Source organism: Pseudonaja textilis, chromosome 3 (assembly GCF_049901715.1).
Source record: "Pseudonaja textilis isolate UNSWEBS1 chromosome 3, rPseTex1.2, whole genome shotgun sequence".
Lineage (NCBI taxonomy): Eukaryota > Metazoa > Chordata > Lepidosauria > Squamata > Elapidae > Pseudonaja > Pseudonaja textilis.
Window position 1 is genome coordinate 131,627,913 of NC_141992.1, and position 22,153 is coordinate 131,650,065.

General features: G+C 41.3%; 1 protein-coding gene across 4 annotated transcripts; it reads left to right on the top strand.

Moving 5' to 3' along the window:
• Positions 1-1,068: 1,068 nt before the first annotated feature.
• RIPK1 (receptor interacting serine/threonine kinase 1) lies at positions 1,069-21,676 on the top strand. Of its 4 annotated transcripts, XM_087930784.1 has the most exons (13): positions 1,099-1,227; positions 2,647-2,757; positions 4,907-5,108; positions 6,354-6,507; positions 7,186-7,323; positions 10,427-10,655; positions 10,763-10,912; positions 12,413-12,489; positions 12,622-12,712; positions 14,401-15,003; positions 16,484-16,546; positions 17,843-17,989; positions 19,594-21,676. In XM_087930784.1, the coding sequence occupies exons 3-13, from the start codon at positions 4,957-4,959 to the stop codon at positions 19,896-19,898; spliced, it is 2,109 nt and encodes a 702-aa protein (XP_087786910.1). In that variant the 5' UTR covers positions 1,099-1,227; positions 2,647-2,757; positions 4,907-4,956; the 3' UTR covers positions 19,899-21,676. The 4 variants fall into 4 exon arrangements, with proteins under 4 accessions (XP_026570799.1, XP_087786912.1, XP_087786910.1 ...); XM_026715014.2 differs by lacking the exon at positions 2,647-2,757 and having other exon boundaries at positions 1,069-1,227; XM_087930785.1 differs by lacking the exon at positions 2,647-2,757 and having other exon boundaries at positions 1,102-1,227; positions 17,846-17,989; positions 19,594-20,736.
• Positions 21,677-22,153: the final 477 nt, after the last annotated feature.

Consider the following 22,153-nt stretch of genomic DNA (forward strand, 5'->3'; position numbering starts at 1 on the left):
GGACTTGGATGTTAGAACTTGGTATCATATTTTAAACATCAGTGTACACTTTATCAGTGTACATGCCCTTGTAGGGATGCCTCAGTAGAGTCTTTGAGCCATATGTATCTTATCATGAAGGAATTTTTTTATAGGGAACTGCTATTTATCATTCTTGATCCAATTGCCATTTGGATAAAGCTTTCCAGGTTGCTCAGTCCCCTGTACTATTCCATGTTGTAGAAAGTCAGCACCCCACCAACCCTCCTAGAAAATGAAATATTTTAGGAAATTTTTAAAAAGTCAGGACAGAATATTTCCCTTAAAGGAGAAATGGGGAAAAAAATCTTAAGGGAGGCAGAAACCAGCCCCAGTCTCCCTGACCCAAGCAGAAACTGAGGAGGCCAGCTTTTAGAATTTGGTAATCCATTCAGAAATACTGGGTCAGACAGAAACTCTAGATAAGCAATTAAGCAAGACAAAATTAGCTTAGACCAGGGGTGTCAAACTCACGGCCTGGGGGCCGGATGTGTCACGCCCACCCCTTTTAGTGAAGGGGGAAAAAAGTCACTTCATAAGTTTGACATCCCTGCTTTAGACAAACACTTAGGATTTGCATTTCCCCTTTCGCCTATAGAGCCAGCCATGACCCCTACATGACCCCATAAAAATAAAAAAAGGTACAAAAACCCACCCTCCTCTCAACTCCATGTTGTCAGCTGTCCCAAAACGGCAGGTTGTGTATGTGTGTGATGGTTCTGTTCACGATAAACAGAATCTTTCTTTCCAATCAGCCTCCATTTTATTCCCAGTTCGGAACCGGACCTAGATTTCTCTTCCAAACGTCTTTCCTGAGACCTGAAAATCTGCATTAATTCCCTTTATTTTTAGCTTCCTATTTTCATTTTAACTGCTTTGCTTTTTTAAAAAAGAGAGAGAGAGAGATTGATCCTGTGTCCCTAATAAAGTTTTGGTTTGATCTGACGTTCTAGATCAGAACCTCGAGGACTTGACATCTAACGAGGCTTCTTCACGTCTGCAAAACGTGAAAGATGCGTGTTTCCTAGGCTGAAGAGAGCTTCCGTCCTCTCTTTTGTCCCCGCCTAACTCCGCCCCGAAAGAGTTTCGGCGAAGGAGGAAGGAACAGGCGAAGCGGTGGCGGTCGATTTAGCAAGAGGAGATCCCCATCTTTCCGGAGCGCGCAAACGGGTGGACACCCCCTCCCCCCCGCTTTGGAGGAGAATATAGGTAAAAGGGAACCGGGTCTGTTTTTCTCCACGTCTCTATCTAACCCGCGCTTCTGATGTCCCCTCTTGCGTTTCTTCCGCGCTTTTTCGCCCCCCCCCCCCGCATTACGATTAGGGGTGGGTCGCTGGCTCTTCAAAGGGTTGGAGACAGCCATGGGATGTTCATCAGTCGCGACTGATTGATTGATTGATTTCCTTAGGCAACGATCGCGGGGGGGTGGGGGACCTGGAAAGGCGGGGAAAGCCGAAAGTAAAACCGAAAGCAGCTCGGCTTTCTGGTCGGAGGATTTAGACCAGCCCTTCCGCTCAGCTACGAAGTCCGCGATGTAACCGGGAAGGTTATAGAAATAGCCAGAGGTCTCCAAACTTGCCCAACTTTAAGACTTGTGGACTTCAACTCCCAGAAGTCCTCAGCCAGCATAGCTTTCAGCATAGCTGGCTGAGGAATTCTGGGAGTTGAAGTCCACAAGTCTTAAAGTTGGGCAAGTTTGGGGCTCTCTGCTATAGCCTCTTTCCTGTTTGCAGCCTTAAGCGTTTCTCAATGCCACTCAGTTTTTTTTTTTTTATGTGCGGACTTCAACCGGACAGACGGCTGAGGAAACCCTGACCGTTGAAATCCATAGAATTTTTTTAAAAAGGTTCGCGCGCCGCCCCGGCTTTCTCCACGTTTCTTTTTATGCCTCTGAAGTTGCAATGGCGAGGCCAGGCTCTCTCTCTGTGTCTGTGTCTGTGTCTGTGTCTGTCTGTCTGTCTGTCTCTCTCTCGGGTGTGAGAAAGAAGGAACTGAACTGACTTCACGGATCTTAAAAACCAAAATAGGAATAGAAAATAGAAAGAATAAGCAACTCCTAATGCCTTTCCGGGTTTGTGGGTTTAGCTGCAGTCAAAAAGATCAGAAATTAGGTGCTTCCAGGAAAGGGGTACCCTATTATTACACAATCTCCCTTTCTTATGCCCAGAGTTTTCCTCAGGGAGAACTGTTTATAAGTCTAGGTAGGCAGTGCCCTCTGAACAAAATCTGGAGGTTCCAAATCAGTGGCAGCATCTGTTCTACCTTTATGATTTTCACCAGCTCCAAAAGAGTTTATATATAAAGGTGAATCTGTTTGTTTATTATTATTTAAAAAATAAAACGAGGCAACAAAGTAAAATGAGAGTCAAGAGCAGACATATGAAAACATAACATGTACTTCCATAACCACTTCCTATTCAGTCTTATCAGTCGGAGTCACTTTATGAAGCAAACTTCAAGCGTGCCCCGAGTGCTCTGCTGGGAAATAAGATGCACCGGTATATGATGTCTCCTAAATATCTTTGCTCCCATTTGCTTACCGAGAATGTACTTTCGAAATGCTTTTTAACATTTTGGCCATGTACTAAATCAATAAATCTGGAGAATTTCTTTCATATCTTCCTCCAGAAACAGGCAATTTATCCACACATTAGATGGATCCGACCTGGATTTTTGTTGCACTCTAGTAACAAACAGGTTTCCTGATTCTACTCTGTGTTCATGCCTAGAATACTGCAGGTGTGTATTTTTTCATCCCTCATGATAAACACCTGGCTATATCTTTGTTTTGTCAGTCCCCGCGTTGGTTGAGTCCTCAAGAGTATTTATTTAATTCATTTAACATTATTTAAAAAGTTGGTGCTGAATTCCAGATCATGCTTATTAAAGCACCCATTTTGGGGTGTTTTCCCATATTTTCTGAAGCAACCCCTTCTTGAATTATGTGTGGAGCCTAATCTCTTGAACGTTTGAAAAAAAGCTCTAAAGGGGTGCCATAATTCTCTGCATTTTGCACCATCACTTTTGAAGCTTTTCTGAAACATGCAGATTTCTTTAAGATGCTCTACTACAGCAGGAGTCCCCAAACTTGGCAACTTTAAAACTTGTGGAGTTCAACTCCCAGAATTCTCCAGCCAGCTATGCTGGAGGGGGGGACGCGGTGGCTCAGTGTCTTAAGATGCTAAGCTTGTCGATCAGAAAGGTTGGCAGTTCGGTGGTTCGAATCCCTAGCACTACGTAACAGAGTGAGCTCCTGTTACTTGTCCCAGCTTCTGCCAACCTAGCAGTTTGAAAGCATGTAAAAATGCAAGTAGAAAAATAGGCACCACTTTAGTGGGAAGGTAACAGCATTCTGTGTGCCTTCGGCATTTAGTTATGCCAGCAACATGACCACGGAGACGTCTTTGGACAGCAACGGACAGCACGGTCCCTAGAGCCGGAAGCAACAAGCACATATGTGCAAAGGGCACCTTTACCTTTACCTTATGCTGGCTGGAGAATTCTGGGAGTTGAAGTCCACAAGTCTTAAAGTTGCCAAATTTGGAGACCTCTGCTCTACAGGTCTTCAGGGAAAGAGATATCTCTGATAGATCACTTTCTACATAAGGTTTCAAGGTCCAAGATTCAATCCTTGGCATCTTTGATAATGTCTAAACTCTAGACAGTTAGAAGAAATTTAATTAAATTAAGAAATTAAATTATTAATAAGGCAGTTTCCTCAAAAGGATAAAAACTCCATCTAGTCTATGATCTAGTGCTTGCAATGGCCAAGGAGATGGTTTTGAGGTGCCACAAAAGAAGGCTTTTATGCAAGAGCACTCTACAGCAATTGCTGCTGAGCCTTTCTCAGAAGTGGCTTCTTCCAGTTGAGCCAGCTTACCTATGTGTTTTTGCTACCATCTACATCAAGGGGTTTTCAAACTTGACAGCTTTAAGACTTGTGGACTTCAACTCCCAGAATTCCTCCTCCAGTCATTTTAGCTCAGGAATTCTGGGAGTTGAAGTCCACAAGTCTTAAACTTGCCAAGTTTGAAGACCCTTGATCTACATGATGTATTTTTAAAGTGATAGGTTTTTTTTTTTAATACTTCCCTTTTTTCTGATTTTGTTTCTGTTTATATGAACTCTTCTAGACTTACTAAACATTGATGTCCCAAAAGTGCTATTCAAAAGGCAACTGGACTTTCTCGATATTTTCCCCTTAAGAATGTTTTGCTTCTGATCCAAGAAGTTTAGAACTGAAGAAGCTTCTTGGATGAGAAGTGAAATATTTGCAGGAGGGGGAAAGAACAAGGAAGTTCAGTTGCCTTTTGAACAGAACGTTTGGGATAATCATGAGCTGGATGACTGAGAATCTACATAGACATGAACTCTGACGTGTAAATGCTTTATAATAATATTTATCATCCAGGCAGAATCCTTTCCAGTTGCTATGCTGAAAAATTTGACTGTCTGCATAGCTGGCTGGATAATTCTGGGAGTTGAAGTCCACAGGTCTTAAACTTTCCAAGTTTGGGGACTCCTGAATTAACCTCTTTAAATTAGGTAATAGGCTGCTGGTTGCTCTTTGTATATTTTGGGTAGCAAGTCCCATCAATTCTAATATTACCATGGTTGGACTGAGGTCCAAGACATCTAGAGGAAGCCAGGGTATCTACCTCTGATTGAGACAGTGAAGGAAATTGAAACTTACTTTGGGGTTTCATTCCTAAGGATGTACCATTGAATAGTTGGGGATTAATTACTAAATAGGCATTAGGGATGCGGAAGATGAAGTCATCTTCTGAACATTTTAGAAGGTTACAAAAGTACCTGCTTTGTCCAAAATCTAGAGTAGGAATTGAAGGATGGATCATAAAATACCTTCTCTTCTGTATTAACATTTCAGGCATTGGATTTTTTTTTTTTCGGAATTAAAGTGCTCTGTGAACCACAGTCATGGCCTTGGCTGACATCCAGATGAAATCAGATGATTTTTTGGAAAAAAGCCAGCTGAATGCTGGTGGTTTTGGAACTGTCTCATTATGCTACCACAAAAATCATGGGCTTGTAGTATTAAAAACTGTGTATACTGGACCTCAACGCACAGAGTAAGTTGGATAAATGTTCTTCGCAGATGAGAGAGGGTGGGACAGAATTGTTGGAAGTGTCCTGGAAATTTCAAACCAGATTAGCTGATCTTTTGGCTGAATTTGTTCATTCTCTATCTTTTTAAAGATTTGCTTACCAGAGATGATTACTAAAGCAAGATTTTCCCAGTGGGTGTTTAATAAGAATGTAAAAGGAAGGATCCCAACATTTGGCTTCTCCCAGACAAACTAGATTTGTTTTAAGAAAAGTGCACAAGCAATAACACTTAGCATTATATACAGCTACATATTGCTTTTATAGCCCTCACTAAGTGGTTTAAAGAGTCAGCATATTGCCCCCAACAACCTGTCTCCTCATTTTACTGATGGAAGGATGGAAGGCTGAGTCAACCTTGAGCCGGTCAGGATCGAACTGTTGGCAGTCAGGAGAATTAGCCTGGTAGTTGTGTGTATTTTTGATCTTGCAGACTTTCAGCTAATTTTTGCTGCAGTGGTTCATTGCTGCTGGCTCTGTAAAAGGCACCAGTTGAGGATTCATTCAGGTATCTACCTATAGAATACCCTCCTTTTTTCTTTTACATGACACCAATAGTATGAGGCATTTTAACTTCCTATAATGTCCTACACTAATTTATTGTGGAATTAAAATGCAGCTGTTCCCCAGACCTGCATACGTATTGAAGTGTAAGGGATAGTGGAAAAGCGAGCAAGAAAGAACCTGGATCCTTTAATATTCCTGTTAGTGTAAAAACAATAGAATACACCACTGGTAATAATAGGAATTGCCACTCATATATATGACCACTTCTCATTCATTCACCTCATTGATTGCAGTTTCACTATACCAGTTTTTTGCAGCGTAGTGCACGGCAGTTGTGTTCATCTCAAACATCACAGTTGAGTAAGGTTTGTGAGACTTGTAGTGCAAAAGATCTGATGGCACTAGGGATTATGGCTTGTGTTTAACTGTGCCTGTTGTCATCACAATTCGATCCCTCACTTCAGCAAGTTCAGATGAATACAACTAAAGCAGAGTTAGGCATCGTGATGGCCTCCAGCTATTCTAGATTTAAAAGGCTCTTGATGCCTCGCTACTGATTGTGCTGGTTGGAAGGAGAAGCCAATCTGGAAAATACCAGGTTGCCTATTCTAGGCTTAAAAATCTGAAAATCACAACACGAGCATAGATTTTAGAACGTTAGATCTCCAGTTCTCTTGATAACGCTTATAGTAATTATTTTCCAGATGTAACACTTCCCTTCTAGAGGAAGGCATGATCATGCACAAACTAAATCACGATCGGGTGGTGAAACTACTTGGTGTCATCCTGGAAGATGGAAACTACTCCCTTGTGATTGAATACCTACGCAAAGGAGACTTGATGTCTGTTCTAAAAGCAGTAAGTAGGAAGTATATTGATAACTCGCAGAATAATCCACTGTCATTTTGGAGAAAGTGCCTAAAAGCTAGGAGATGTTAGTCAATCTTAACATTTGCTAGAGGTGATGTTTTTTATATGGCCATGAAAATGGTTTGGATTTTAATTCCCAAACCATGGGTGCTTATAGGGCTTATTACATGGGATTGCTGAATAATACAATACGATGACGGGATTGTTCAATGATGGGGAAAGTGCAAAATAAGAAGTCGGATGGAATTCAGATGTGTATTTTCTACAGGTGTAGGAAGCAGTCATAGCTGGGGGAAAGCTATAAGTCAGAGGTCTCCAAACTTGACAACTTCAAGACTTATGGACTTCAACTCCCAGAATTTTATGCTGGCTGGAGAATTCTGGGAGTTGAAGTCCACAAGTCTTAAAGTTGCCAAGTTTGGGGACTCCTGCTATAAGTCATCCATTCACACTTCTATAAGAATGATTTGAAAATCTTCCCCCCAAGTGAATGCTTTCCAGATCCATCCATCCATCATGCTTGGCCAATGTCCTATATTAATGGATCTGAATTCCTCAGTAACTTTTTCACGACCTGCTATCCAACCTGGTAAATTCAGTTTTGTAGATATCTAAACTGAATATAATCAATACTTTTCTGGAATTGCTTTTCTTTCTTTCTTACAGACTTCTATTCCTTTACCTTTGAAAGGACGTTTTATCCAGGAGATCATTGAAGGAATGCTTTACTTAACAGAACAAGGTTTAGTGCACAAAGATCTGAAGCCAGAAAATATTCTTGTGGATGAAGAATTTCACATCAAGGTAACGTGAGCACACAGACACACACATTTTTAGTTTCTAGGAAAATCAGAGCACAAGTGTTTGTTAAATGTATGTTTGCCTGTTAGGCTATAAAGGGGTGTTTGGGAGGGCTTGACTTTCACTAGATGGATTTGTGGTACAGCAACTCAATTTTCCTTTCTCAGTATATCTGACTGTTTTACTCTTTCCTTTCCTGCAATGTCATTTTAAGATTTTTGTGTTGGGTAAAGGGAAATGTACCATCAGGTGTGCAAAAGACTTTCTTCACACTGAAAACTTACTCCAGGCTGGGTGTGGGAGTCCGAGGACATCCTTGGTTCTTTATTTAAAGCAAGTTTAGATGATTAAAAGTAAAGTAGAGACAGCCATTATAGTGGCCTCCAGTTCTTCTAGATTATAGTGCTCTTGACATCTTGCTACTGATTGTGCTGGCTGGAAGGAGAAACCAATATCTCTGGAAAGGGTCTACGACGGGTCCCCAAACTTAGCAACTTATTCTAGGCTTAAAGTGTGAAAATCACAACTTGCTCAATCACAACTTGAGCATAGATCTTAGAATGTCAGCATGGAAGCCAGTTTTAGAGATTTTCTTCTCACAGTGAACTTACCTATTTTAGGGTTTGCACCAGATTTTTTAAAAAAATTTGTTTCCCCCAGCTTTCAGAAATTATGTTCTATGATGGTTCCAAGGCTACCAAAAGGGGAATTGAGAATCACATGCCACCTCTGTTAAGAAGTCTGACTTTAAAGGGAAAAGAACTGGGGTGGAAGAGGGAAGAAGCAATAGTGGTAGTGTTAATTTGCAGACTTCTTCAAATGACTTTTTGGACTATTCTACAGGGTTTCTAGAATGGGACTAAGAAAACAAAGTCCTGGTCACAACAAGAGCCACGATCATAGCTTTTCAGCTTTTACTGTTGATCTGGATTTGCATTCTGCCATATCAGCTTCATCAGGTCAGCAGCTTTTTTGGTGGCCTGGAGATATTAATTTTTAAGAGTTTCATGAATGAGCATTGGGCAAGACCAAAATAGCACCAGAAGATGGGGGATTTTCAGCCGCACAGTCTTTGGGGGGGTCTATGGATTATGTGAAAGAGATTGGGAATCAGTGGAGACTGAATGTTGTTAGATTGTATGTCATTGTAATTCTGTTTTATTGTTTTGTTTTTGTCATGCCCCTGGTGGAGACTGACTCTGAGGGAGAGGAGGAACAGCCCACAGGGAGTGGAAATGTGGCTCCAGAGGTTGTGGAGGAGGCTGGGGAAGGGCAGAGGCCGGCTGGGCAGTCAGAGGAGGACCCAGGCCTCTCCATCCTAGGGCACGCAGGGAGGAGAGGATAAGGGAGAGATGTGGTCTACTGGGGAGGAGAGGGCCTTGATCCTCTTCATGGGCTGCAGCTGTTACAACTGGATAAGAGGATGGACATGCGTACGGGCGAGTGCTGGAAACAAAGCGTGGAAATATCTCTAGTTTATTGTTCCTCTCTGAGTTTGGCATCCTTCCCAGTGTGCGTTCTGATATCTGTGGACGTCTTCCAGCCCTTGCCTGGTTTGTGTTGTTTTTTACTCCTTATAATTTAAACGCCATTTCTTCCTTCTTGTAACTGCTTGTGTGGGAGTTTTTTTCTCCAAGGATATTTGGAGCTTGGAAGCAAAGTGGAGGAATAAAAGGGCCTTCACCTGTTTTTTGTGACTGTGTTTATTTTGTATCCTACCCTGGGTCATCAGAGTTTTGTTTTAAAAAGGCATGAATCGAAAGACAAAAACATTTCTGACTTCCTGCCCAATCCTAAAAAGCAGTTCAACAGAATTACAGCCAGGGCTGTCTAAATCATTATACAGATAACAAGAACCAGTTGCCTCCATTCTTCAAAGATCTTTTTTTAATATTTTCAGTGTTGTGACATTTTGTATAATTTTGTAAGTCCCCATTATCCGACACCAAAAGCTGGCTTATATTTTCCCCCCTTCTACTTTGAATCTTTAGTCTCCCTTCAGTGTCCAATTTCTAAAATCCGAGTTGCTTCTCTTTACTGAGAGCCAAGATAGCTACAATAATTGTGGTTCCCACAAGGAGCTATATCCCAAAATTATCTGAACCCTTAATCCATGTATAACTTTATCTAGCTTTCTGCTGTTTATTTCAAATTATTTAAGTTTTTAATATTGTAGTTTTTCTTTTATTCAGAGTTGAAGCTAAACTCACCTGTTTACTTTTCAAACTTATTCCGAAGGTTCCTAATAGCTTTAAGATGGTTAATAGGTTATTTTTGATGCTTAAGCTTTTCCAGTGCTTAAACCAGTGGGAGATGGCTGCTGTTGCAAAAGTAGCCATCTGGAGCACTTGTGGGTGATCTCCTATCCTTTCCATACTTGGAGAGGTTCTGAAGAATGGTCTACTCACCAATTCTTTAATCTCTGCCGCAGTCTTTGGCTCTGCTTTCATGGAGATGTCTTCAGCTCACTATGTATTCCCCCAGAAGTTAGTCTGCACCAGTGGACCCCAACCTTTTGAATACCAGGGACTAGTTCCGCGGAGAGAGGTTTTTCCACGGACTAGAGGGATGTGGCTTTGTGCACTGCCTGCATCCCGCAGATAGGGTTTTGCTTGGGGGTTGGAAACCCCTGGTCTTAACCATATACCTATGGTACTGCAAGCCTTTCCAATTTGTTTGCATGAGAATATTGCTTTTGCTTTGCTGGCCAGAGAAACCTACCATATTGGATGACATCCAAATATGTTGGAAACGCTCAATACAAGTAAGCATGTCACCTGCCAGAGTCTTGGTTGCTTTCATCTGGGCCATGTACTGAGGCAACTAGAGCAGGGGTGTCAAGCCCACGGCCCGGATGCATCACGTGCTGGCCATGCCCCCTCTGGTTGGCAATACCTCACATGACAACAGTGTGTCGTCGCTAGTGTGACATCCCAGATCTAGAGGATCAGAGGCTTTTGTCAAAGTTACTAATTGCAACAAAAGCTCGGTTCATTTGTATGTGCATGCCACACAATGACACAAGCACAAAAGGGACAGATCATCCTGCCCCCTGTGGACGCTTTCCCTTCTTATTCCCAAAACTCTACCCTCATCTGTTTTGTAGATAGCAGACCTTGGTATGGCTTGTTTCAAAAACTGGAGCAGGCTGACTAAAGAAGAGACCAGTCGACAGAGGAAAATCAAACAGGATTCCAAGTCTAATGCTGGCACCCTTTCCTACATGGCCCCAGAACATCTGAAGGACATCAACACAATACCTGTGGAGAAATCAGATGTTTACAGTTTTGGCATTGTCTTATGGGCCATTTTTGCCTCCAAAGAACCTTACGAGAGTAAGAGTTTATGATCAAATATCTCTACTTTATAAAATGTTGTACTGCATGTAATCAGCCTCATGCTCTACTCATGCCCGATTCTTCTCTCTCTCTTCCTCATCCAGATGCAGTCAATGATATGCAGCTGTGCTATTGCGTCACAGTAGGGAACAGGCCACCTGTCAGAGAGGTGGAAGACAGTTGTCCAAATGAGATTATCGTTTTAATGGAAAGAGCTTGGCAGCAACATCCAAATGATCGCCCAACTTTTTCAGGTAATATAAGATACTTCTGCTAACTATTTATAACGGGGGACCCCAAACTTGGCAACTTTAAGACTTGTGGACTTCGACTCCCAGAATTGTAGGAGTTGAACTCCACAAGTCTTAAAGTTGCCAAGTTTGGAGACCTCTGATTTATAACAAGGCAAAAAGATAATGGTAGCGCACAACTGGACATAAAGAAAATGTGGATCGCTTTCCATAAGCGGCAAAATGAAACCAGTTAAGGTGCACGTGGAACTTTCTCATACATTATACAGCATTGTGACCCGGCGTTCATTGTACATATCAAAACAAATAATGCAGACCTCAAACTAGAACTAGAACTGGAGGGGGGGAAAAGCTTTACATACTTTCTAAAAACGTAGTGGAAAGGAATGGAATAGATTTCCTGATTTCTGGAATCTGTGAGAATTGGGTTTTCATGCATTATATCAAAGCTCATAAATCGTCTAAATGATTTCTCCACCATATTGTAACATCCACTTCTCACCTATGTAACATAGTTTGAAAACTACACATAAGAACTTCCAAGTGCAACCTACTAAATTAACATAATGAGAATTCTAGATACACTTATTACTTCTTCTAAAAGCTCAAAGAATAAGAATTTACATAATAAGATATGTGTAGTGGTTTTGTTTTTCCTCATTCCGTTCCTATTTAGTCTGTTTTCAGGGAATAGCTGAAGGGTTTGCCTGCATGGAGCTTTTGCATATGTACTGATCCACCCACCCCTGAATAAACTATATAGAGACATTTTCATTTCAATGATTTATGGCAGGGGTCTCCAACCTTGGCAACTTTAAGCCTGGCGGACTTCAACTCTCAGAATTCTGGGATTTATAGATACATAGCATGTTTCCGGCTAAATCTGAATACAGGTAGTCTTCTCTTGACAACTACAACTGAACCCAAAATTTATGTTGTTAAGCGAGAAATTTGTTAAGTGAATTTTGCCCCATTTTACGACTTCTCTTGCCACATTTGTTAAGTGAATCAACGCAGTTAGTTAAATTAGTAACACGGTTAAGTGAATCTGGCGTCCCATTGTCTTTGCTTGCCAGGAGGATCATGTGACTCTGGCAACCATCATAAATGGAAGTCAAGCATCCGAGCGTAATGCTACAATGGTCATAAGTGTGAAAAATGGTTGTAAGTCACTTTTTTCACTGCCGTTGTCACTTCAAAATAAATTGTTGTAAGTTGAGGACTACCTGAATTAAACATAGCTCTATAAATCACATAATCTATGGCCAGGTCTATTATTTATCATTTGCGTAACTGTTAGTATAAAAATAATGTAGGAGAAAACTACATGCTAGGACTTTTGTTTTACAGAACTCAAGGGACAAGGCTAGTTTAAAGCAATTCTAATTCTAACCATAACTTAGAAGGATGTGCAAACTTAAATTAACATAATTACACCTCTCATTGCCAGTGAGGGTGTTATTGATTTTTATTTCAATTTTTTCACTAATTCTTTTATTGTAGAAATACATTTGATTTACAACCCATATTACCATGAAAACTTTGAACAGGATGTGGAAGACCATGTGAGAGAATTAAAAGTAAGTTATCAAACACATAGCTGTACAATCCATCAGGGTTACCTTTGAAAGGCACCCTATTCTGTATTCCTTTGAAGGCTACATTCTTCCTACAATTTCATCACTTTTTCTTATTCTTGTTCTGTGTAATAGGAAAGATATCCTGAACCAATTGAACTTGTAAAACGGATGGAATCTCTCCAAGTAGATGCTGTGTCAGAATTTCCCAGCAGAGCTCGATCAGGTATTTTATTTTATTTATATCCAGTTTACACTATTGTTGGTCCAATCGATTGCAGGGGTAGTGATGTCTGATAATCAGCCATGACCTTCCAACTAAAAACTTATATTAGAGATCCATGCCGAGGAAAATAAATATTTCTGAACCTATGGGATCATAAAATAAAAACTAATTAGATCTTCTTAGAGAACAGAAGATACTATCACATGACCCCTCCAGTAAAGTCACTCTCTTTGTTTTATCTCACTTGGCATATTTCTGTCATGGAGAATTCTTAAAGAAAAAGTTGAACAGAAGATAAAATCCATGTACAGGCTGGATTTTGTTGCTTAAAGTCTCATCTTTTGATCGTTCCTATTTTTTCATAATGCCATGGACTCTTAACAGGTGCAAAATCTCTAGCACAGGGGTGTCAAACTGGATTTCTTTGAGGGCCGGGTCAGCATTGTTAGTTGTCCTCTGTGGGCTGGCCAGGGGGTGCGGGGTGCGAGACGGGACAGATGCCTCCTGCAGCAACCTGTTGGTCAAAATGGGGCGTGGGGGTGTGTGTGTGCGTTGAGCCTTGTTTAGAAATCACAGTAGCAAAATTTCTGGAAAGGGTTACATACCAATTCTGTAAGGAAAAATTAAAATGGAAGGAATTTGAAGATTGGGGCATTTTAATTGAAAATGTCCTCTTTCTGCTTGCCCCATAATTATTGGCTTTAGAGGTGCTGCCTTGGAAAGGACCATCTTCCAATCCTTCTTGATGAGCTGGCACATAAGGGATCAGGCACGTACAACCATGCTAGGAAACATTTAACTGCAAAATGTAATTGAGTTGTCCTAATGACAAAAGCTATAGAGGAGAATAGAGTTCTTCCATAATAAAAGAGATCTAGGTTAAGATAAATTAGAACCCATCAAAATAGCAGATGTTGCTGAACATCTCTGAGCCAGGTTGAATGAACTATTAGGAGAACCATGAAGCAGGGGCGGTTTTAAAGAGATTATATAATTTCTGTTTACTCGTAAGACTTACCACATTCAGTGGGACATATACCAAAATGTGGGGAAGGACTTAATGGCACAGAATATTGGGAGTTGTAATCCCAGTGTTCTGAAGCAGGGGTCCCCAACCACCGGGCCCCGGACCGGTACCGGTCCGTGGAACATTTTCTACCGGGCCACGGGTTTGCTGGGCGCCACCATCTTGTTTTGATGAGAAAGTGCTTCCGGTGAGCTTTTCCGGTTGGAAGGCGGCGTTTGGGTCCTGAAGGAATCCTCGCACTTTAGTTTCATCGAAGGGGGGGCGGCTTCAAACAAAACTAAGGCGCGAGGATTCTTTCAGCACCCAAGGCAAGGCGAGCCGAGCGACCGTCCCGAAGCCCATTGACAAAGGTACAAAGGAGGAGTTGAAGGTGGCGGGGAGAAGCAGGGGACGGCTGGCTGGCCGGTCGCTCGGCTCGCCTTGCCATGCGTGCTGATGCCGGTACCGGGCTGTGGATCATTTTGTGATGCCGGTACCGGGCCGTGGCACAAAAAAGGTTGGGGGCCACTGTTCTGAAGGATACCAGGTTGAGCAAGGTGGGGATGTACTGGATTTAATCTTGCATTCAGTGGGGTTGATCAATAAGATATCCCACAAAGTGACTGGAAATTTTTCCATGAAACCTTTGATAATAAAATCAAATTTCTAATCTATCCCGCAGATCAACCTGGTTCTTTACACAGTTCTCAAAATTTCACGGCTAATAACACTATAGATGAAAACATGTTTGCGCCATATCCAGAAAATGAGCCTGTAGAAAGCTGTGAAAATACCTCTGATCCCCCGGCAAACTTGCAACAAAAATTACAGGATGAACTAAATTACCATCTATTTGGCAGCCGGATGGATAAGCCAGAAAGTCCTTCTGCTGCATATAGTGCTGAAATGCAAGAAGAAGAGAGGAGAAAGAGAAAGGTTTCCTATGACCCATTTGCCAAAACGGCAGCCATACCTCAGACACCAGAATTTTACCAGAGAGCTCAAAACCTCCAAGCAAGTGTGAGTCACAACAATACCAGTACAGCTCATTCAAGTCACCCATGGTACTCAACACCATCAGGAGCAGTAGATCCAAATGGCTTTCTGGCGGCAGGAACTCTACATCCCAGCAGGTGGCTAAGTGCAGAAGATCCCTATGCAACTCCCTCAGCACCCTCAGCCACAAACTTTAATTTCACTAAAGTACCAGTTCCAGAATCTGGCATAAACAGTCAGGCCAAGCCATACAATCCATATCATCCTCAAAGCTTAAGCACAGAAACTGGTAAGTGAGATAATATGGGAGTCTGAAGGGTTGCTTCTTTCTCTTTGCATCATGGTGGTCATGTCCATTCTAACAGCATCCATTACCCAGGAAAGAAAGAAAAAGAAAGAAAAGCAGAGTCCGGTTGCAACCCACAATAAGAAAGTTATCCAGCTTTAACTACTTCGTCTTAGCCTCTGAGGTTGTTACAGTCATTTAAATTGTAAGAATAACTGGCCTGAATGAAAATCTTCGCGAGTTCTGTTGTAGCACTGTGATACAGCTTTGGGTAACCTAATGCCCGTCCATATGAGCTGAAGTATTATAGTACAACATAGAGGCACGAGTGGGCTGCAACCAGTTTAACAACCGGTTCTGTGAGCATGCTCTTCGCACGCGTGCGCGGCGTTCAATAAACACCAATTTGAACCTCTCCCGCTCGCCTTCTAGCCTTCCCCGGTAAGTAAAACAGCTGAGGCGCGGTAATTCACTTCGCCCCGCGAATCAGCTGAGCTGCAAAAGAAGGAAATTAAGACAGGATAGGGTGGGGGGCAGGTGGCCAGGGCCAACTGTTTGTGAGGGTTTGCTAGAACCAATCCGAACCTGCAGCAGCCCAACACTGCACATAGGTAATCCTCCTTCATTGACTTACTATTACTTTTTAAAGTGACTGTTCAAAGTTATAAATACCCATTAACAAAGCAGCTTATGACTGTTTTTTCACACTGCTGTGGTCATGTGATCAAAATTCAGAAGTTTCATATTTAGGACGGTTGCAGTGTCCCAGAGTCATGTGATCCTCTTTTGTGACCTGACAAGAAAAGTCAATGGGGAAGCCAGATTCACTTAACAACCATGTTACTAACTGGACAACTGCAGTGATTTACTTAATGACTATGGCAAGAAAGGTCATAAAATGGGGCAAAACTCACTTAACTGTCTCGGTTAGCAACAGAAATGTTGGGCTCAATTGTGGTCCTAAGTCGAGGACTACCTGTATACAAGACACATGGCTGCATCTGACTTGACGAAGAATAAAAATTCTTAGTCCGAATTTGAAGACTGTAGATGAAAATATACTGAAATTCAAGATTCAAGTTCCTAGTAAGAAGGGCCTGTGGTCTGGCTATCTTAAGTGATTTAAAAATTTCACTAATATTTTGTTTTAAAAATGAACTATGTTTGGTCAAGATTTTCTCTTTAAACACATGGAAATAAAGTTTACATGCCACAAATGGCCAAACTGGAGGATTTTTACAAGCTGAGAGTTGGAAACAGGATTCTATAACAGTGAATCTTGTGTATGTACCACCATATCACTAGTTTGCCCCATTGGTCATTTTTTTTTAATCAGCCTACTAAAGCTCAGAGTACCATTACCATCACTTAGATTTCCATTTGAGTAATTATAGAATCAATTGTATTTTATACTCTTAAAAGTTATAGAGGTCAAGAACAGTGACATTGACCTAATTCTGAAACAATCTGTACAATTATTTAGGTCCTGTGGAGTCGATTCCCTGTAGAAAATTCAACTTTGCACATATGGGCAGAATACCTTCAGGTAAAACAAAGAAGTGAAACGATGACTTCTTTTAACGTGCACATACCATGTCTGGGCTGCAAAACGCCCCATGACAGCTAGGTGGCAGTGAAATGTTTAGACTTTTTTCTGTCTCTATGTTGCCATCTAGACATCATCTGAAGCACTGCACCCCATATATGGAATGCCTCCTTTATTAGAGCATTATCAAGACAGTCCTCAATTTACAGCCGTTCGTTCAATAAAGTTTGAAATTACAATGGTGCAGAACAGACTTGAGAACCCTGCCTAAAGTTCTGAGCATTGCAGCACTCCCAGAGTTATGTGATCAGAATTCAGGTGATTGGCAGCATACCTGTCCTTAAGACTACTGGAACCCCGGAACTGCTCCTTCCCCACCCCTCTTCTATGGTCTGGGAAGCCTCAGCCAGCTAATGTGTGAGCCTCTTCCATTCCCCACACCACTCCCGAGAGGCTTAGGCCTTCTTCTTGCCCCATCATGCCCAGGGTCCCTTCCCTTTCCCTGCAGCTGCTAACAGGCAACCCCAGCCAATGTAAGGTATAGCTAGAAAGCTAGCAAGGGCAGTCTTCCTCAAGGCTAGAGAGGCTATCTTTCTTGAGGCTGGCCAGGAGCAGGAAGCTTGCCGGCTGACTTCCTATAAGAGAATTAAGGAGAAACACCTGGATGAAGAATAACAAAACTAGAAGGGGGTGGATAGAATTAATGGGACTGTGAGAAAAGAGAGGTGAGAAGTTTCAAGAACAAAAAACAGTGCATGAAGGGCTGCATGGATGTGATAAAATGAGAACAGAAAGGATAAAGAGGTATAATGAATGGTGTTATAAATTAGATTTGGTTATATATATATTTCTTATCTCATGCTTTTAATTTCTTTGGCTAACTACAATTTATGCCTTTTCTGCTATGCAGAACTTTGCCTAGCCTGGAATGAACTGGCGTGAGGGGTATGGATGCCTCAAAGGCTTTTAAAAATATATATATTATTCAAGTAGGTGGTTGATTGATACGTCCTTTGAAGACATGAGGATTGTAACAACACTTTCAAATAAGCTGTGATTTTAAATAAGCTGTGTCATGTTGGCAAACTTGGCATATTGACTATATTAATCAACTCTGGTAAAGATGGTTTTTCTAATCTGTCCTTGATGTTCAGAGGAAGAAATTATCTATTGTCATTTTATGCAAAAACACTGTTCTAAATTTCAGATATCTGTTAACATACAGTTTAGTATTTATTTTTTATGTTTTTGTCTCTATGTCTTTTTAAAATCTAAAATATATTTCCTTATGTTCAGAAGAACCTGCACACTACAACATATATAATAGTACTGGAATTCAAATAGGCTCCTACAACTATTTAGAAATTAAAAATCAAGATATTCGAGGAAACAGCCCTCCAGCAACTGCTGATTCCTGCCCAGTGGAATACCAGAAAATATTTGGTAAGTAGAAATCTAAACTTTTTTCTTCCTTAATGGGAGAATCACTCTTCATTGATATTTCAGTTTTGCCGATCGTATTTACAGAGAGTTCATGTCCGGTGTTTTATTAATACATACGTTGGAGAAAATCAGTTAAATGAGGTTATTCCAAGGCAAGCAATGTATAGCTTTAATATAGTAAAACAGAGGAAGTGTTGGAATAGATGTGAATGGCTCAAAAACTGTCAGTCATGAAAACAAACTCCTTCTTTGTTATTGGATGGAATGGTTAAAGAGATTATCCTGTATAAGGCATCCTGTATTCCTTGCAGGGAGGCCATGATTCAAATTTAGTAGAGCTACCCTCTCTGGCCTGCAATAACCAGAGATGACAGTAAAGAGATACAGAAGATTTGGCCTTCCTTTTCTAATCTACAGTCACCTGAAATTTTGCAGCCCCGATCTGGTGGCCAAAAATTTAGTAAACCATACCAAAAACTATCACCAGAAAAAAGGTTCAGAAACACCATTTTCAGCTTCACAAAGCACGGGAAGGTATCCTTCATCACACCAAAGAATCATGACAGTGTGTTTGCATGCCACACATCTTGCCAATCGTCTTATTTAAAACATTATGTGAAGTGTCTTCGTGCAGTTTCTGATCCATGTTTCAGAGAGTACCTCCACATGAAGGGAATTCTTGTCTGACTTGGATTTCTTTCTTGTGTGGAAATAGAGGAGGCAGTTCTTTTATTGTACATGTACAACAAATTTCTCACCAAGGATGGAAATGTCTTCCATTCTGTCTCTGGAAAAAAAACCAAACGATAGCAACAGACATCTTGCTAGCCATCAATAGCCTGCTCTTTCATTGTTTTACCCATCAAGGGATTTCAACACAGGTAGTCCTCATCTTACAACCACAATTAGGGCCAGAATTTCTGTTGCTAAGCAAGGCAGTTATTAACTGAGTCGCACCCAATTTTATGACCTTTTTTGCCATGGTTGTTAAATGAAGGACCACATGGTTCACTTAACAGCTGTGATGAATCGCGTAACAAATATCATGGCAAAACTCATGTGAACGTTAAGCAAATCTGGCTTCTTCCATGGATTTTGCTTGTTGGAAACTGGCTGGGAAGGTCACACATGGTCGTCACAAGACCTCAGGATGCTGCAACCAGCAACCAATACATGCCAGTTTTCAAGTGATTGTAGGGATGTTGCAATGATTGAGCTCTGTGTGGGCTTTGTATTCTGTTTGGCTTTTTAGAGTTAATTTGGCACTTTAGTTGTTGGCAGCAATTCAAAGGAGATAAAAGGTAGGTGCTTATCTAGAGAGACTGGGACTCATTATGGGAATGAACATAATTCCCAGTGTTGAAATAAAAAGAGAGCTGTTTGGACTAAGTGTGTGATTAATTACAGTCTTAAGAAGCCTTGTTCAGAACAGGTTATAAGTACGATGACCAGGCAAAGGTCACTTTTTCAGTGCTGCTGTAACTCCAAATGTTTGCTAAACGAATGGCTGTAAGTCAAGGACTACCTGTAGCACCGATGGCCTCAAAGAACATCTTTCTGGAAAGAGTTATATAAGTATTTTTTTTCTTTTTTTCTACCACCAGAGAGCACTGCTATAGTTTCAGATGTTCACCTAAACCTTGTGAGAGACAACTTGGCCAAGAAATGGAAACACTGCGCTCGTAAACTGGGCTTTAGTGACCCGGAGCTGGACGAAATTGACCACGATTATGAACGGGATGGGCTCAAAGAAAAGGTTTACCAGATGTTCCAGAGATGGCTGATGAAGGAAGGCAGCAAAGGGGCAACGGTGGGGAAGCTGGCCAGAGCCCTTTTTGCTTGCGGTCGGAGAGATCTCCTCAATAGTTTTATCAAAATAAGCCAGGATTCTGATAGAAATAACAGATAAGAAGTCAAACAAGCAGCTGGAAGACTTTGGCTGGGTTGGACATTTTTTCCAAGAGGACATTTTTGTATTGCCACAAGAAGTTGTTGGTCAGGCCAAATGCTACTCTACACAAGCAGAGTAAGGAATGGGAGATAAAAGAGCAAACGATGGTCAATCTCAAGGGACGTTTTCATAGCATTCCCTAAAGAAAAGAAAAGAAAACGCTACAAACATAACAATGCTTTACAGCAGAGACAGACAAAACATTTTGAGTGTTTTGCTCTGTGCACAGAACAAAATGGCTGTTTTGTTCTGGACACGGACCACAACATGGTTCTCCCACAGCTAAGAGAGAGCAGCAGCAGTGGCTGAGCAGTGGGAGAGAGGGAAGGCTGCAGAGCAGCTGGACAAGATTTTGGTATATACCACGCCGGGCCTTTAGCAGGAATGGTGGTGGCTGAGGAGAAGGATGGGGGAGGGAAATTAAAGCACTGGTGGTGCTAGCCTCTGAGATGTTCCACTCTGGGAATTGATCATGGAAATGGGAAGTAATACCCACTAACTTAGCCCCGTTTGCCTGTCTGGATTTGTTTCATCTAAATGCAAGACAAAGTATTCTGGGCCTGGCTTCTCTCAAACCATAACTGGCCTGAAATGGCTCATTAGAACTTCTGAAGGGCTCTGGGCTTTTTTTTTATAGGTATAAAATGGAACATTTTCCCCTATTTCATGCATATATCTCCCTGTTTTATAATATGTCAAATTTTGAATGAATTTGTACAATTTTAATTTTTTAAATAGAGAAAATGGACATAAGGCTGCTTTCCTAATCTACAAGAATCTCTTCTCAAAAATAAAACTGGATTATTGTTCTCCTTCATTATGTAAAACAGAGGTCTCCAAACCTGGCAAGTTTAAGACTTGTGGACTTCGAACTCTTTGCTGGCTGAAGAATTCTGGGAGTTGAAGTCTACAAGTCTTAAACTAGCCACGTTTGGAGACCTCTGATGTAAAACAAGCTACTGCTATGAGTAAACTATGAATCTTAACAAACTAGCAGTATAACAGTTTGACAAGGGCTGATCAGCAGCTTCAGCAACCATCTTAGCAAGAATGAACAATGTAGGGTCACCTCCTTCACCCACGCACACAGACAGGCAAAGGATTTCCAGAATATAAACTGACAGCAAACAGCACTCCTTACTACGGTAGCACTGATGATGTTACCTAGTTAGGGAAATAAAACTTTTGCAAGAAAACAAGCAACCTCAGAGAGTACTTGAGTTGCCATGTGCGAATAGGCTGCAATATAAATCTCCTAAAGAAATAAATAAATCAGCATTAACAATCGTTGCAGCATCCACATGATCAAAATTCAGCTGCTTGGCAATGGGATCATACTTATGACCCTTGCTGTGTCCCAAGGCCACATAATCATCTTTTGCAACCTTCTGACAAGCAAAGTCAATGGAGAAGCCAGGTTCACTTAAATCACTAGGTTACTAGCTTATCAACTATTCACTTAATGACTGGCAAGAAGTCGTAAAATGGGCAAAGCTCAGTTAACAAATGTTTCACTTAAACAGTTGGGCTCCATTGTGGTTGTAAGTTGAGGGCTCCCTGTATTTTGTGGAGTTTTTCAGTTGTAAGCTGCCAAGAGTATCCTGTGTGTGAGTGTTGTGTGGCCTTATAAATTTGTTTAATAAACCCAACAAACTTTACTAAACCCAGCAAACAATTGTTGGAAGAAAAATCCAGGTCGTTCCAAGCCAGGAAAATAAAACGAACTGGAAATAAAATGGAGGCTGGAGGCTGATTGGAAAGAAAAATTCCTTTCATTGATGAAGCATAACAGATAACAGATAATCGGAGTTGGAAGGGACCTTGTAGGTCATCTAGACCAAGCCATTTCTGACAAATGGCAATCCAATCTCTTCTTGAAAGTCTCAAGTGATGATGCTCCCACAACTTCTGAAGGCATGCTGTTCCGTTAGTTGATTATTTTCACTGTCAGAAAGTTTCTCCTTATTTCCAGGTTAAATCTCCCCTTGTTCAGTTTCCATCCATTATTCCTTGTTCAGATTACAGGTGCTTTAGAAAATAGCTTGACCCCTTCCTCTCTGTGGCAGCCCCACAGACCACGTGATTCTGGGACAGCTGACAAAATGGGAGTTTAGAGTGGGTGATCCATCTTATGGATTAGTATGAGGTCATATAGGGGTCACGGTTGGCTCTATAGGCAAAAGGGCAAATGCAATAGGTGTTTGAGTTAATTT